The sequence below is a fragment of the Oryctolagus cuniculus genome, chromosome 6 (genome assembly GCF_051225735.1).
Source record: "Oryctolagus cuniculus isolate XC-2025 breed Fujian yellow rabbit chromosome 6, ASM5122573v1, whole genome shotgun sequence".
NCBI lineage: Eukaryota > Metazoa > Chordata > Mammalia > Lagomorpha > Leporidae > Oryctolagus > Oryctolagus cuniculus.
Window position 1 is genome coordinate 36,004,197 of NC_142872.1, and position 16,837 is coordinate 36,021,033.

General features: G+C 42.1%; 1 protein-coding gene across 3 annotated transcripts in view; it reads left to right on the forward strand.

Annotated features, from left to right (window-relative positions):
• The first annotated feature begins 473 nt into the window (after positions 1 to 473).
• STK32A (serine/threonine kinase 32A) overlaps positions 474 to 16,837 on the forward strand; it is a 143,822-nt gene continuing 127,458 nt past the window's right edge. The window contains exons 1-2 of one of the 3 annotated variants that reach the window (XM_089336035.1): positions 474 to 912; positions 5,374 to 5,521. In XM_089336035.1, the coding sequence (XP_089192161.1) occupies positions 5,507 to 5,521 (15 nt within the window). In that variant the 5' untranslated portion in view covers positions 474 to 912; positions 5,374 to 5,506. Of the gene's footprint in view, positions 1,402 to 5,373; positions 5,522 to 16,837 lie in introns of all 3 variants that reach the window. The other 2 variants (XM_008255186.5, XM_051843477.3) reach the window with 2 other exon arrangements.

The following is a 16,837-nucleotide window of genomic DNA, read 5'->3' on the forward strand; positions in this document are numbered from 1 at the left end:
ATTTCAGTTGCGTTGACTGAAACACGGAGCTGTCACATAGGAATTTCCTAGGGGATCGCCTTCATCCCTGGGCCCCCCACCTCCATATGCAGAATTCGAGCCTAAGGAAGATACATGGAAACCTGGGGGCCGGGAGCCGGGAGACCTGGCTTACAAAAATGTTCTCTCCACCACTGTTAGGCTACACGGCTCAAGTATCTGCCGTCTCTGGGCCTCGTCTTCCCCAGCAATACAAGGAGAAAATAGGACTTTCCCGTGGGGATCCCTGAAATGGCCAGCACAGCCCTCTGGGCTTTGCCGCCGGTCCCTGGAGGGAAGTCTTGCAGGGGAGCGCTCTCCAGCCAAGGTCTGCAGATGCGCACCTGCCACCCGCCTCCCCCACGCAGCCCCTCGGCAAGCGCCATTGCCTGGATCCTTTTCAGGGGTCACTTCAGGGGAATCCCGCCCCGGTCCGGGAAGTTGGGGCGCGCTGCGCACCCGGCGGGCGGCTCCAGATCCAGCCAAGGCGCCAAGGCAGCCCCGCCTGGGGCTCGGAACCGCGCCCATAGCCTTCGCCTTCGCTGCTGGCGACATAAGGACCCCAGGCAACTGCCCGGTCCTTTCTAGGGAGGTCGCGAACCGTGGACGCCCCTAGGCAAACTGCACCCCGCCTCCCTCCCCCGGGGGAGCCGCGCTCTAAGCAGCGGCTCACCCCCCCCCCCAATCCCTCCCACCCCGGCAGCCGCAGGTGCCCTCCCGCCCCAGCCCAGCCCAGCGCAGCCCAGCCCAGTCCTGTGCTCGCTGCGCAGCGCCAGGGCAGGCAAGTGCCTTTCCTTGCTGTGTCCCTGCTCTGAGAGTTCGGTTAGCTTCTGCTCTCCAGATGGAAGCGCCTTTCTGAGCTTCGCGGGAGGAAGGAAGGAAGAACTCGACTAGGTGAGTCGTGGTCTAGATATTTTTTTAAAAAATCAAACCTGCCTGCGTACCTAGGGCACTGTCGGGAGCCAGAAGACAAAGGCAGCCGGTCAAGAGAACTCACACCAGCGGCTGCGGGCTGGGACCGATCCTAGCTGTCCCGCAGCCCCGCACTGGCTGGGCAGGACACCGCAGACTTCAGGAAATATTTACTGGGTGAAGAGAAGTGAGTGGAGCTGTTTCTGTTTGTTTCTCTCAACCGGCTGGGAAACAAGCAAAGACTGCCTTTGGCAGTTAGCTTCAGCTCCACAAGGATTTCTCCCCAAGGCAAAGGGTTTGAACATTTTGGCACAGAAAAACAAAAGGTGGGATGGTGTGTGCGCCCAATGGACTGCTAGGCAGCGCTTAAAAAGCAGAAATCAGAGCTGTAGGGGTCAGCATGTCCAGCTCTCACAACCAGAAGTGAACACAGCGAGACGCAAAACAGACCAGCTCTGTGATGCCAATTAGGTGAGTAGTTTCAAAGCGCTTGTCATGCATGTAGAGTGAAAATGTGGAAACGGATAGTGGATTCTTAACTGCGACTGTCCTTGGGAAGTGCCCAAAGAAGAGTCCATTTGGCATGAGGTTAACAGGGAAATGAAGCGACATTGACAAAATATAAAGAATTTTAACTGTTACTAATTTGGTATCTTTTTCATGTTCTTATCTTTCCCTTGTTCTAAAACATTTTGCAGTTTAAGAAGGTCTGTTTCCCAGTGCAAAATAATGCGTTCTGTCTGTGCACATGCTCTGATAATGAAATCTGCGTAGGTCTATCAGAAGTTGCAACTTCTCCTAATTGCATTCCTCCCTATGTTCTGCACTTCTAGAAGATAACATCTCTTTCCCTTGGGAGCCTAAGTTTCTCTGAGAAGCCCACCTGTTGACAACCCCCAAAATACAGGCCAAAGGTGAAACGTTGATATTACAGAACTAGTTCTGTGGCTAGTAATTCAGTAATTGGCCAGGTCGAGATCGAATCGGCAGTCCCTCTGTTCCTGCAATGCACATTCTCTTCCTTTGGTATTTCCTGTGTTCAGGCTTTTCATTTCCATTGGTGATTGCTATCCTCTCAGCATCTCGAAATGACATGCTTATTATGCTACAGACTCCCTACATGTCAGGTAGAGAGAAGGCTTTGGCACAGGAGAGCCGCACAGTTCTACTGGGCTCTTCAGCAGAATGGAAAGGATGCATTGTCCGTCTCCCTGGATGATTTCTTTCTGGATACGAGGGCCGACTTTTTAATTTGGTTGTCCACATGGAGAGAGGACAAGAGAAAGAATTCTACACTGGGTTGTGTGTTAGGTGCAGTAGAGATGTTAAGCCCCCAGGTAGCAGGTCCCCGTGCCTGCCCCTCCCCCAAACATGCACAATAGTGCTTCCCTGTTGACATATTTTGTTCTCTAAAAACGACTGGCTCCGTGGTGAACGAAATTGTGCATCAGGCTGCAACTCTGAAACATGGGAAATTGTGATATCGTCCTGCTTCTGTCTCTATCTGATATGATAACTTGCAAGGTCATGCTTATTACATTTTATGGTGCGGGAGTATGGACTACTTGAGAAAATCCTGAAGTGTGAAGAAAAATCCAAGAATGGCAGGACTCTAGTGCCATGTGAAAGCCACATGGATTCAGGTTTTAAACGTAAAACAGTGGCATGCAGCCCTGATCTGCCGTCTTAGCAAGTGCAAATCCTGGAAATTAATGCTCCCTTTAGGACCAAACCTCTCTCCCCAGTGCCATCAATGGTTATTTCCTTACACGATTTCCAATTCCCTCCCTTGTTCTGGAGTCTAAATGCAATAATGAAACACAAAGGACACTCCACTTACTTCCCTCCGACACACAATAAAACACAATGGGCATCCCATTTTCTTCCTATTTCTCTTGTCAACTGGACTTGAACCTGTTTGGGTTTCTTAGCTTGCAGAGAGCTTTGAGGTCGTCTTGGAGCCCGATAATCCCCCTGAGTGACCTTCAGTCACCTGTTACCACCTGCTCCTGTCCCTCCCCTCTCCCATGTAATTGGTCCCTTTCTAATTGCTGACTCCTTCCTCTCCATTTAATGATTCTTTTTAAAGTTCAAAAGGCACTTTGCCAAGATTTAGCTTTTAGTATGAAAAGTAGCATTTTCTTAATGAGTTTGCCTTCCAACTGAAGGCTTTACTTTTTCCTAATAGGAAAATGAACTTCTCTTCTACACTTGCTGAGGGGTTTCCCAAGTTGTTTTTCTATAACTCATGCTTAAGTGATGTTAGCTTGGACATTTTGTCCAATTCCACCTCTAATCTGATTTCCTTCATGTGTAAAAAGTCTAAGAGGCAATTAGTCAACAGGTGTCAGCTATTAAAAAATACATGCTAAGGAGGTATCACTAGTGTCAAAATTGCAGGCTCTCACATTCATTCTTTGCATATTAGGTGTCAAGGCATGGTGCTAATTGTATTAACATTGACTCATTATATCTAGGGACTCTATTAGTCTCAAGGATGAACTTCCCTCAAGCGGTACAGCTAAGCTGAACTTTAAAATACTGTGTGGTATAAAATCTAGACCTTTACTTTTTTGGGGGGTGGAGAGGGAGGGAGATCTGAAGATCTGATCCCCTGGTTCCCTGTTCCCACTTGTGCCAATCTCTTGATCTGAGGTCATTCTCCTCTGTGAGCCGGAGCCAGTATCATCATTCTCCTCCCCATGCAGTAATGTTATGGACCTGATCTGGTGTGCTCGTGTGAATTACCAGCTTGGTCTCACAGGCATCTAAGTGTGTGATTCCTGAGCCAGGCCATGTTATTTCCCCTGTTCCAAAGGCCAGAGGTTAGGTAACTGGTCTAAGGTCATTATTAGTGTCAGTTTTAGGACTGAGATCCAGAATGCTACTTCTCCTTATCCATTTTAAGGAAAGCCAGATTCTTTGCTGCTGTATTTGAAAAAGAAATAGAGCTGTAAATGTGTCACATTTACTGTTACCTTCAGTCTCAGGGGAAGGGAAAAAAAAAGAAGCACCTTTTGAGAAACTGAGCAACTTGCTGGTGGGGTAAAGCCCAACCTAGAACTTTCTTCATCTGACAGTGGCACCTAGCTAGCACATGCATCTTTATAACCCAAAAATATTAAAATTCTCCTTAGTCACACAAAAAGGAATTTCTAAATTAGCATATTTTCTCAAAAATAGAGATTCAAAATTAAATATTATTTTTATTTTACAGTTGTCAAGCAAAGCAATACTGACCTCATTTCAAACTTTTCATTCTTGGAGAAATATTTTGTTTTACTATTACTTTGTAAGTACAGGTCTATTACTGATGAGTCATGTAATGTGTTCTGTTCCTCTTTTATAATTTTTATTTACTTTTATCAATTTGAAAGGCAGAGTGATGGGGGAGGGAAGGAAGGAAAGACCGAAAGATACAAGAGCAATCTTTCATCTGCTGGTTTACTCTCCAAATGCCAACAGCAGCCAGAGCCTGCCTGGCCAGGCGGAAATTGGGAGCCTGGAACTCCATCCCGGTCAACCCCGCTGACAGGACTATACACCCAGCACTCCAGCATGGCATTTCTTATCTCAAGTGGAAGCTTAATCACCGTGCTACACTGGCCACCCCTCTTGATTTTTTTTAAATTAATTTATTGATTTGAGAGGCAGAATTATAGAGAGAGGAAGCTACAGAGAGAGAAGTGTTCCTCTGGTTCACTCCCCAAATGGCCACAACAGCCAGAGCTGGGCCTATCCAAAGCCAAGAGCCAGGAGGTTCTTCTAGGTCTCCCACGTGGGTGCAGGGGCCCAAGGACTTGGGCCATCTTCTACAGCTTTCCCAGGCCACAGCAGAGAGCTGGATTGGAAGTGGAAAAGCTGGGACTTGAAATGATGCCCACATAGGATGCTGGCACCTCGGGCGGTGGTTTACCCACTACAACACAACGCTGGCCTATTGATTTTTTTTAAAAATAATTTTCTTATTTTTTTAATTTGACAGGTAGAGTTATAGACAGTGAGAGAGAGACAGAGAGAAAGGTCTTCCTTCCATTGGTTCACTCCCTCAATGGCTGCCACGGCTGGCGCTGCGCTGATCCGAAGCCAGGAGCTGGTGCTTCCTCCCGGTCTCCCATGCGGGTGCAGGGCCCAAGCACTTGGGCCATCCTCCACTGCCTTCCCAGGCCACAGCAGAGAGCTGGACTGGAAGAGAAGCAACCGGGACTAGTACCTGGTGCCCCAACTGGGACTAGAAGCCGGAGTGCCAGCAACCGCAGGCAGAGGATTAGCCTAGTGAGCCGCGGTGCTGGCCTTGATGTTTTATTTTCCCTGAAATCATTCTTTTCAGGATCAAAAATTTCCATTGCAGTCATAAAGATTAGATTAGTATTGAGATCACAGTCTGTACATAGGACTCCTGGAATATACCGGGATATAAGGACACCATTTCTTCTTTCCTAGATACCCAGGCCAAGCTTCAGGACCTGTTCTGAGTGAAGATGAGTTTTGCTGCCAAGATAATGTAACTGGAAGAACCAGGCCCAAACAGACTTGACCATGGGAGCCAACACTTCAAGCAAACCACCAGTGTTTGATGAAAATGAAGACGGTAAGAAGTGTAGGATAGTGGTATGTGAAAAATAGAACTTTGTGAAATTGGAGTATGAAGTCCTAGTTCAGAAGGAAGGGAAATGCAAGGGTGGTCCTCAGGGCCTTGAAAGAAAAAGGTAGATGTGCAAGGGTAAGCCAGGGGCTTTGTACACTAACAGCTGGATTTTATCTTCTACTTTCTGTAGGACTTTGGCTTTTTTTTTTTTTTTTTTGATAGGCGGAGTTAGACAGTGAGAGAGAGAGAGACAGAGAGAAAGGTCTTCCTTTTCCATTGGTTCACCCCAAATGGCCACTACGAAGCCAGGTGCTTCTCCTGGTCTCCCATGGGGTGCAGGGCCCAAGGACTAGGGCCATCCTCCACTGCCTTCCCGGGCCACAGCAGAGAGCTGGCCTGGAAGAGGAGCAACCGGGACAGAATCGGCGCCCCAACCGGGACTAGAACCCGGGTGACGCCGCCGCTAGGTGGAGGATTAGCCTAGTGAGCCAGGGCACCGGCCTTTGCTTGCTTTCTTAATCATGACTATGCCAGTGTCCTTCTTTGTCCAAAGGGATTTGTGCTTGGGAACATGGCGGAAGGTTAGGTGATTTGTTATTCCCTGTAGCGTCCCCTTGTCAGCTGAAGTTAGGCCCACTGCTAACTGTTGTGTAAAATGCCTTGTAGTAGCGTGTGCATGATAATCAATACTCATAATATTTGAGAATGGAGTTATACAAGATAGCTGCCCTCTTAACTTCTAGATGCTGTGTCTCAGTGGCCTAGGCAAATTCTGCAATGATAGGTCATAGGAAAAGGAATCTCTTATTTTAGAAAAAAGAAAGTGTTTCAATGCCAGGTTCAGCAAATCAAGAAGTAAAGACTTGAGACCTCGTCCTCCAGTGAGCACGCTGGAACCAGGCAGGGCCTCCCAGGTTGCGCTTTCTTCCTTTGCGCAGCCTTGTTGGGGTCTGCAGGAAGGCCGCTTCTTATAGTTGCCTGGGAAAAAGGAGCATTGGAGTCCCAGATAGTGAGTTGTCCAGGCCTCTGGGAGGGAACGCCTGGAGTAATTTCCAGAGATTGCTGCTCACTGGACCACAAAGGAAAAACATGGACTGAAATACAGGAGATCTAACCCCAGGCCTGCTACCAACCGCCTGTGAGACTCGAGAAATTATTTGCTCATTTTATATCCAATTCCAACAATAAGGTGAAACGATTGGGTGGCTTTTAAGGACCCTTCCTGCTCAAAAATGTTTATGACTTTGAACTCCACAGCCATTCTGAAAAATTATAAGGTAATTTCTAAATCATCAAGGAAAATTTGTTGTTTGAGAATGTGAGTTTTATTGCTGAAGCACAAACTATAAATAACAGTGGATGGACTTTTCTTTCTCACGGAACAGTCCAGACATAGGTAATCCAGGTGATATGTGACTATATGGGGTTAGGGATCCTGGCTCTCCCTAGCTTGTTTTTCCTAGGGTAGAATCCTTGCTCTCCTTCCTCAGCATGGCTCCCTGGCATTTCCAAATACCAGCCAATGAGAAAGGAGCAAAAATAGGGCAGAGTATGCCCATTTCTTTTAAGGATTTGATCTGACTTGTCACTCTGACTCACATGTATTTACCTAGTGACAAGGGAGACTGGGAAATTCTGTTTGTTGTCTTGGGTGGCAATGAAATGTCTAAACATTGTCTAAGCTGGATAAAATTAGCAATGTGTTGTGGATAACTGTTCTCTGTGGTTGGGGAACACAATCTTAGTTTTGAATCTTTGGAGAGAGACCCTTTTAAGAGCAAACCATGGGATTATTCAGGATGCTTTGCTTCCAGCTGTTCACTCAAGTTTGAGGCCTACCCTTACTACCTACTCAACACAGTACCCAGGAAACTTGAAACTAGACTGCTGGGAAAGGACCTTAAGACAGTTTTCTCTTCTGTTGCTATTTATGTTGGCTTTGGTTTATCGAGCAGTAAAAGCAAGGATCTGGAGATCAGTGGGTGTGACTTGATCTTTCCATCTCTAAAATGGAAAGACATTTAGGCATGATTTTTACTGCTTGGGTTTTATGGGCTGTCTACGGATTCAGAGATAATGTTCACACATGAGGTTGGCCTTCAGAGAGCAGAGTAGAAAGGAGAGGTCAGCTTCATGGATGTAATTTCCTAGGGATGTGTGTCATTCGAAGGTTTTAGGGTGGTCTTTTACCTGCTTAAATCCTTTTTGACTTAGCCAGGCCTTTTTCTCATGGGTGCCCAAGAAAGCTACACATCCAAGGGACTGTGACAAATGGGAAATCAAGTACCATGTCAAAACTGCCTGTAAGGGAGTCTGTAAAGCTAACTTTAAGAGTTAGGCTTCAGGACTAGGCAAGTCTTTCCCAACACCTCTAAGTCACCACCGTTCTGTTGTCCACACCCCAAGTACAGTGAGCCAAGCCTACTGCACCACCCTTAACAGCAATAGCTGAGCACAGCAACCTGTCTGCACTCCCCAGAGGGGCTAGGCTCTCAGTCCATTTACTCACACCATTGCAATGCAGCAAGAAGTAGGAGAGCAAGTCCACCTACTCTAAGCCTCTCTCTCTACTAGATCTGAGGAACAGGAGGAAAAAGCTGGTCCCTGCTCCGTCCTTGTGAATCCCATGTTCAGATGGAGAAAGCAGATAATAAATATGTAAATGGATACATAAACCAATTAAATTTAGAGTATATTAAAAGTGCCACCAAGGAAATGAGTCTGAATGATGGTGGGAAGGGCACCTTTGAAAAGGTATGGTCGGGGTTGGCCTTTATGAGGAGGTGATTTTTGGACTGAGGCCTGAAAGATGAGAAGAGAGCGATGCAGAGACGTAAGACTAGTGCAGTAACAGGAAATGCAAGTCTAAAGAATGAACAAATGAAGAATAAATATTTCCCTATGTTGTAATGTTCTCCAGTGATGACAGTGTTTCAAATGGACTATTTTCATGGCAATATTGCCTTATTTCTTATGAGATCACTGAGATTTTGGGAGGAAAATCATGTCTTTCTGGGGAATCTACTTTTTACAAAATAGTTCCGTTAATCTTATAGAGTTTATTTGGCTCCTCGTGTAGTTCTAGATCAAGCACAAAGTAAAATTTTATTTAATTGCTGTAAAGCTTCTGGCCAAGAAAAGCACAACAAAAAGTACTGAGTAATCAAAAAATAGTAGGGCCTGTATAATTTTTGATACTCATAATTTTGTATAAATAATCAAACTGGGACAGAATCTAGGGCACAAAAAATGAGTCAATTTAATTACTTTAAAAAATATTGCTGAAAAGAAGTCCAATATGTGATGAAAAAGCAGTTACTGTTTGCTTCAAATTGTTTAATATTTGCAATATATATCTTTGAGAAGAAAATTTAATCAGTTTCACAAGTAATATGTTAAGGTTTTTTTTTTCTCATGAAAGATTTTTTTTACTTTCATGGTAATTAAGGAATAAGATAAGCTGTTATTGACTATCCCTAGTGACAGGCTGTTCTTGCTAGAATTCACCCTGACACTTATATTCCATGGTGTTCCATCTGACAACTGATCTACAAGGAGTCATTCTATGAGTTATTAATTGTGATTTAGGCAAATAAAGTATAACCTGAACTGTGCTGGTGACTGAGTAAGATTGCCTAATTCGATCACTAAATCATCTTTTACATACTGGATTTCAAATGGCATGACTTTGTTTTGTGGCTTTAGCATTTTTTAGTGCAAATCTAAATTCTAAGTATTTTCTTTATTGTAGTAAAATATAGATAACAAAGTGGACTATTTAGCTCTTTTTGACTGTACAGGTCTGTGGTGTTAAGTACAATCACACCTTCTGCAGCAGCATTATCACTGATCATCTCCACAGCTTTTGTTATCTTCCCAACTGAAACCTCATACTCAATAAACCACACATTTCCCATTCTCTACTGCCCCCATCCCTGGTAATCATGATATGGCCTTATTTCTCTTTGAATTTGCCTATTCTAAGTAATTTATGCAATTGAAATTTGTCCTTTTGTATCTGGCTTCTTTCACTTAGCATAATGTTTTCAAATTTCACCCATATTGTAGCTAGTGCCAGAATTCCCGTCTTTTTAAGGTTGAATAAAATTCCATTGTATGTATGGCCCATATCTTCTTTATCCTTTCATTAGCTGATGAACATGTAATTGTTTCTACTTTTTGGCTATGGTGAAAAATGCTGACATAAAAATTGGTTTACAAATGTCTTTTCAAGTCCTTTTCAATTCTTTGGGTATAGAATCACTCAATCATATAGTAATTCTTTTTGTGTAATTTCTGACATACTATATACTACATTCTATCTAATTATATTATGTGTTTTGGTCATGGGAGAATGATGGGCTAGGAGCATGAGCTCTGATATTGAAAAGGCAGTCACAGGTTCAAATCTCAATCTTACCACACACTGATGATCTGTGTTTCTATGAGAGTGGAGAAAGGGGACGCAGGCTGGGCAACCATCATCAGACACCAGAGTCAATTCCACCAGTTAGGTGATTTCATCACTGGGTGAACATCATAACGTATACTCACACGAACTTGGACGCACCATCACTAGGCACCGTCATCTTATGGGGCCACCTTCTACGTGCATTCTGTTAGCTGAGCAGCCTGTCATTGACTGAAACTTCATTACATCATACGCGTGTGTACTTCAATTTCTGAAAGAAACAGAGTTGACTATGTGCGACTCTATAGATGTTATAACCAATAAAATCTATTCTTATTTCTATTCATTGAAGTGGATTGAGAGAATGGCCGATATTAGGAATTCTGTGAAACTCTAAGTGAAAACCCATCAAAAGAAGCCAAGTTATTTTTAAAGATTTATGTATGTATGTATATATGTATGTATTTGGAAGTCAGAGTGACAAACAGAGAGACGGGGAAAGGGAGAGAGAGAGAGAGAAGAGAGACTCCTTCATCTGCTGGTTCAGTCCCAAGATGGCTGTAACATCCTAGTGTCTCACATGTGTGGCAGGAGTCCAAGCATTTGGGCCACCTTTCACTGTTTTCCTAGGTGCATTAGCAGGGAGCTGGATAGGAAGCAGAGCAGGTGGGACTCAAACCAGCACTCTTCCATGGGATGCCAGCTTCACAGGCAGCAGCCTCACCAGTGTACCACAGTGATCACACAAAAGCACACTGTCACTTAGTTCCTCTTTTATCTACTCTGAGGTGATTGCAGTTTAATCTGGGGTGAAAAATCAATGAACTTGACTTTTTCTAATTGGAACTCCAGACTATTAAAATACTACCATTTGATCAACAGACACAGTGAAAATCGCCCTCATTAATAACTATTGTGCATATTCTCAGAGGTAATTAATGATTCAGATGCACACTGGGAGTTTCCTGAAAGAAAAGGAGTGCAAGTGATACTTATTTCTTCAGTAAATAGTTTATTTATTGGAAAGGTAGAATGACAAGAGGAGGAGACAGAAAGATATCTATCCACTGGTTCACTTCCCAAACGTTCACTCTCCCAAATGGCCACACAGCCTGAGTTGGGCAAGACTGAAGCCTTGAGCCTGGAACTCCATCTGGGTCTGCCACATAGGTGGCAGGGAGTTGGCTCATTCAGGGCTGCTTTCCCAGGTGCATTAGCAGGGAGCTGGATTAGACGCAGAACACCAGGGACTAAAACTGAAGCTCCAGTGCGGTATGCCAGCATCCCAAGCAGTGGCTTAACCTGATGGACCACAACATCGCCCCAAGACTTGTTTTTAATGTTTGTAACATTTTTCTTTGTATCTCTTTCCTCTATCTGTAGCCAGTGGTTGGTTTTGTTTTACTTTTTGCTTCTCTGTTTCATTTTTATTTTTTTAAAAAATTGACATTTTCATATTTTATGTTTTTAATTAATTTCTAACAGATTCAATATGATTTACACACACAAGTCTAAGAACATAATGATATTCCCTTCCTCCCTCTCACCCGCCTTCCTTCTCTTTTAGTTTTTGAGATAACATACTTTAAATTTACATTAATGTAAAAAGGCATAATACTTCACCAAATAAGAAGTTTAAGAAGTAAAAAGCAAAAAGACTGCAGTTTTGTGGGAATATACACAATGGCTATCAGCAATAATTGAATGGAGAAATGACCATTTCACCCATCAACATTTTAAAAGTACAACCACTGAAACCTTAGGCTTAATGGGAAAAAAAAAATCTGTAATAACAAGTGAAACTGGACTTGTTTACAATTCAGGATCCAGGCCATTGGCGAAGGCCTTACAGTCATTGTGAGTAAAGAGGTGTTTCCAAACAACTGCAAAAAATGTAGAAGTGAGAAATTCGATTTAAGTGAGCCAAGGTACAATATTTTTTAAATATTGCAGCTAAAACAAGCTGGCTTTAGGTTAAAAAGCTGCTCCAAAGAGTTCATCAATGCCCCGAGTTTGCAGAAAGAGCTCAATTATTGCATTATTCTTTGAACTTGTTGAAAACTCAGTGTTCTAATTCATTTGGCAACCCTGGTCTCCTAGGATATGTGGCAGTTTCCAGTTTTCAACATCTTCAGTGACAGAAGAAATGGATCTTTCAAAATGTTGAGCCCAGAAAATTGGCCACAGATTTGTAATCCAAAAGAAATGAGAGGGTATTGAATTGAGTCCAGCTATGAATGACTTTGAGAAAATCCTTTATTTTAATGTCCATGCATTGAATATTTGTACCCAATCCACAGGCAAGCGAATCTCAGACTTTTCCCATCAGACTTTTGACTTTTGTGATCTTATATAACATTTATTGTTTTGCATTAAGATGATTGAAAAAGTTGAAGGAGTAATTCTGTAGTGAGAAATGGCTTCTTATAATTTTAAGTCATCTTGGACAGCCCAGCTTTTAGTTAGAGCATAAATAACCTGAAGTTCAATCACTTTTGGTAATATTTTAAGTTGTAAGGGCTTCATTTCTCTAGGTAAAATAATTGCAAAAGTCAGAGGCAAGCAAACTTAGAGCCAAGATAACAGACCTCAAAGACCCAGCTAGTAGTTTAGGAGAATCTACTCAAACAAATTCAGGAAAGTGACAACTTCCCTTGAGAGACTCACAGTGTTCATGTGCAGTCTGAGCTGAAAGGACTTTAAACGTGAAGATCTCAATCTCAGATTGGGCGTGCTTGTTTAAAAGGAAAGACATTTTGTGAGAAATATTTTAATACCTCACGGTATGTAATATTTTGTGGATCTCAATTTGGAAAATAAAAGGTTATGATCATATCCACTCTTTTTCTATTACAAATGTCTTTTCTTACCATTGATGTTCCCTGCTGGTTTAATGGCAACAGATTTTCATATTTGAGATACTTGTAATAGAACTTATGTGATATACAATAATATAATTTCCATATTACATGATAAAGAGTGATTTATGCTTTTCTACAAAGTGTCCTAAAAAGGTATTGATGGAAGACAATACATATTACTCAGATAAATGAGTAAAACACTAGATAGTTCAGTTTAATTTGGGGAGAGAGGCGGGATGTTTGTAATCAAGTTGGAGTTAAATTTGGTGAAAACTCACTGCATCCTTATTATTTTTAAATCAAGATCATTCTAATTATTATGAATAAACTAGGAACTAGTGAACTAGTTGTTAACTATTACGTTAGGTTACAGTAACTTTTTATTTTATCCAAACCTTGGAACTACCAATGTTGAAAAAATAAATCTGTAAGCCAAGCCAATGTCAATATTCATACACTTTGGTTATCACCCCAAGCCTGCTATCGTCAATGAGAATAGATGTGATGGCCTTCAGGGAGCCAACAGTTATGTCTTTATAGATGTAAACTTATTATACTAACCAATGTTAGCCCTCAGTTCATGAATTCGGGTCCCATGAATTAAATACGGATTTCAACTTTTATGATGATCCATGAAAGTTTTATTTGCAAACACAGACATTAAAAGGCCAATGATGGAGTAATATTCTTGCTAAAATAGGACATTAAGTTCAGTTTCCATGGCAAAAGGACTGGAAAATTCATGGTTTTACATTTGGAATTCATTAGCCTTGCACAGGGTTTCTTTTTCATTTTTGAATTATTTCTTCTTTCCTTTCTGGAAGTATATTTATGGTAAAATTAAAACTTGGGTAGCCCATGTCTTTGGGTATTTGTGAGATTTTTTTAAAGATTTATTTATTTGGTAGGTGGGGTTACAGAGAGGGAGAGGCAGAGAGAAATCTTCCATCTGTTGCTTCACTCCCTAGATGACCGTATTGGCCAGGGCTGGACTAAGTTGAAATGGGGAACCAGGAGCTTCATCCAGGTCTCCCATAAGGGTGCCCCTGCACTTGGGTCCTCCTGTGCTGCTTCCCCAGGCACATTAGATCAGGAGTGGAGTAGCCAGGTCTCAAACTGGCACCCATATTGGATGCTGGCACTTCAGGCAGCAGCTTAACACCGTGCTGGCCCCAATTTTGTGAAAAATTTTTAAAAAGGAGTTGACAAACTTCTGTGGTGAGCCTGACGATACGTATTTTACACTTTTTGGGCAATATGGACAGTGCGTCTCATGACTTCTCTGCCATTGTAGCATGAAAGCAGACACAGACAATAAAACTTTATGGATATTGAAAGTTGAATTTCAAATATTTTTGACTTGTTGTCCAATATTAATTCTTTTGAGTTTTTGCAATCACTTAAAAATGAAAAAAATTCTTAGTTTATGAACCATACAAAAATAGATGATGGGTTAGATTTGGTCCACGCTGAATCTTGTGTGAAAGCATGCTTGTTTACATGTTCTGGGAGTCTTTCTGATATCCATTCATATCCATTCGTAATCCTCTGGCCTTAAACCAAATAGACTGGGCAAGGGGACTGGGATCTGTTCTCTGTAAATGTTTAATATGCTCCCCCTTCACTGACATTCTTTTGGTTGATTCATATTAGCTAATGGAATTACTTGGACCAGTAAATCTTGTGTTTTGGAGGTTAAACTATGTCATTTGTGTAACATGTATTACTTGATAGGATGGAACCTGGATTCAGTTAGATGGTTACCTACCTTAAGCAATGCATTTGAAATGTGATTAGTCAGAACGCGCTTCCTATTAAAGGGCATTTACTCAACAGAAAGGAGTCCAACAACTGGTGAATGTTTCTGTTGATCCCCTCATCTTGCCTCACTGTTCTACTTTACAGTTTGTTGTACAGCAATTGTCACTATATTTCTGACTTTCTGAATGGGGGCCCAGGCAGCCGAAAGGAACAGCTGTTGATGTCCACTGCTGAGACTTGGCACCAATGGTGATGCCAGTCAATGCTGGACCTCCTGGGGCCCTGTTTCCTGAAAAGGAAGTGCTAACGGTGCAAATAGCTGCCATCAGTTGGCCTTGGAGGCCACTTCCTGGAGCAGTTCCAGTTACGCTCTTAAAGAGCTCGCCAAGCTCCCCATCTATTGGTGGCAACCGTTTACTGCTAGCCGTCTGGTCTGGTGAGCCAGTTCAGTACTTCCTCAGTGGATAAGAAGTGATATACCCTGGAACTGACCTTCAGTCTTCACCAGCACCATTGTGTCAGGGAGTTACAAGTTAGTGCACAAGTTCCCAGACACTCTGTAGATGTGCCAACCTGTGATGTTTTCTTAGAAAAATGAGGACAATTAGTGAGTTTTTCACAAACTTCAACCTATTAAAATTTTTCATTCCAAGACAATGCTCTTTCTTGCTTTGTGTGTTTGTTATGCCTAAGAATTTCAGAAATACATATATATAAATATATGTTATATATTTATATAAATTATATATTTAATATATATAAATATATATGTACATTTTAGTGAGAACTTAGGTAAGTGACTGTCCTCTCTAATCCTGTTTTCTCATCTTGAAAGTGAGGCTAGTGATAGTGTCTACCTCATATAGCTTATGTGGGAATGAAGAGAGGTATTATTAGGGTTATTATCTGAATTATCTGTGTAAAGTACTCAGTGGCTGGCACAGAGTAATTGTTCTATAAATGTTAGCTGCTATTATTATTATCAAAATCATAGTTTTCAATTCCTTTACTTGGTTAATAAAAATCAAAGCCACCAAATTTAGGTTTCACTTTTATCTTCCCTCCCTCCCTCCCTCTCTTTCTTTCTTTCTCTTTCTCTCTCTTTCTCTCTTTCTTTTTAAGGGATATGGAGAGAAACAGGATTTTCTGATCTGTGAAATGGCAATATATTATTATAATGTTTAATAAGCACTTTTGTGGAGAACTTATTTATGTAGGTACACTAGAAAAAAATCAATGATAACCCATTTTCATTAGAACTCTCATTTTCATGTAACGGAAAGATGATAGTGCCTGGACTAATAGAGTCACAGTGGAGATGGAAACCTGAGAGTTTATTTAGCATCTACTTTCAGTATAAAATAATTTATTGATGGTTTGAAAATGAGATAAGAGGGAATGGACAAAAGGAGGGGCTGAATCTCAGCTTTTTGCTTGAGTTTTCTGGTTGATGGTTATGGCATTTTCCTGAGATGGATAAGTGTGTGTGCCGAAGGGCTGGTGACCTGTTTAGGCATAGTCACTATGTGAGTGCCCTATGACATTCCCCCCGAGAGCTCATCACCTCTGGCTGCCATTTGGCTGTGGGTGGAGAGCTAGAGACGGTCTCTCAGGCTCTTCCCACTCCTACGTCCACATTCAGATACCAGGTACCTCAGGGGGTTTGGTTGACAAGGAGATGATGGGAAGAATGCATTCAACACCCAATAACATTCTTGTTAGAGGTGGTATAGAAACATTAAATAACCGTAATGCATTTTAGTATCAGATTAATCTCAACTTGAACATGAAAGGACTGGGTCTAAGGCATAGAAAGAAAGATTAAGCCGCTGACCTGAAATCAGGCAGGCACATGGGTCGATCCTGAATCTTGATATAAAATAATCCCATTTATTTCAGGGATAGGTATCCTCACAGGGTGGCCAGCCAAAATGAATATACAAAATTAAATAAGTATAGAGAATTGCTCTTCACCAGGAATTTATGTAACACCTGTGATGTACCAAGGTCTGACTCCAGCTGTCAGGTAGTGAGTAATTTCATTTCAAAATGCCATTCATCTTCACTTCTGCTGCAACTCATATGAGGAGCTCCCAGACTGCGTTATTACCCAGTTGGCAGTTCTGTAAGAAACGCCTTTTCGTCCCTGGAGTTCATCAACACATTCAGCACCACTCCTGAGCTTTCCTTGTCTTTTTCTACTCATTTTGATTCAAGAACAATTTCGATACCTTCCTTCCAAGTCCTTCACAATAAATTTCCACAACACTGTCATCATCCTCATCC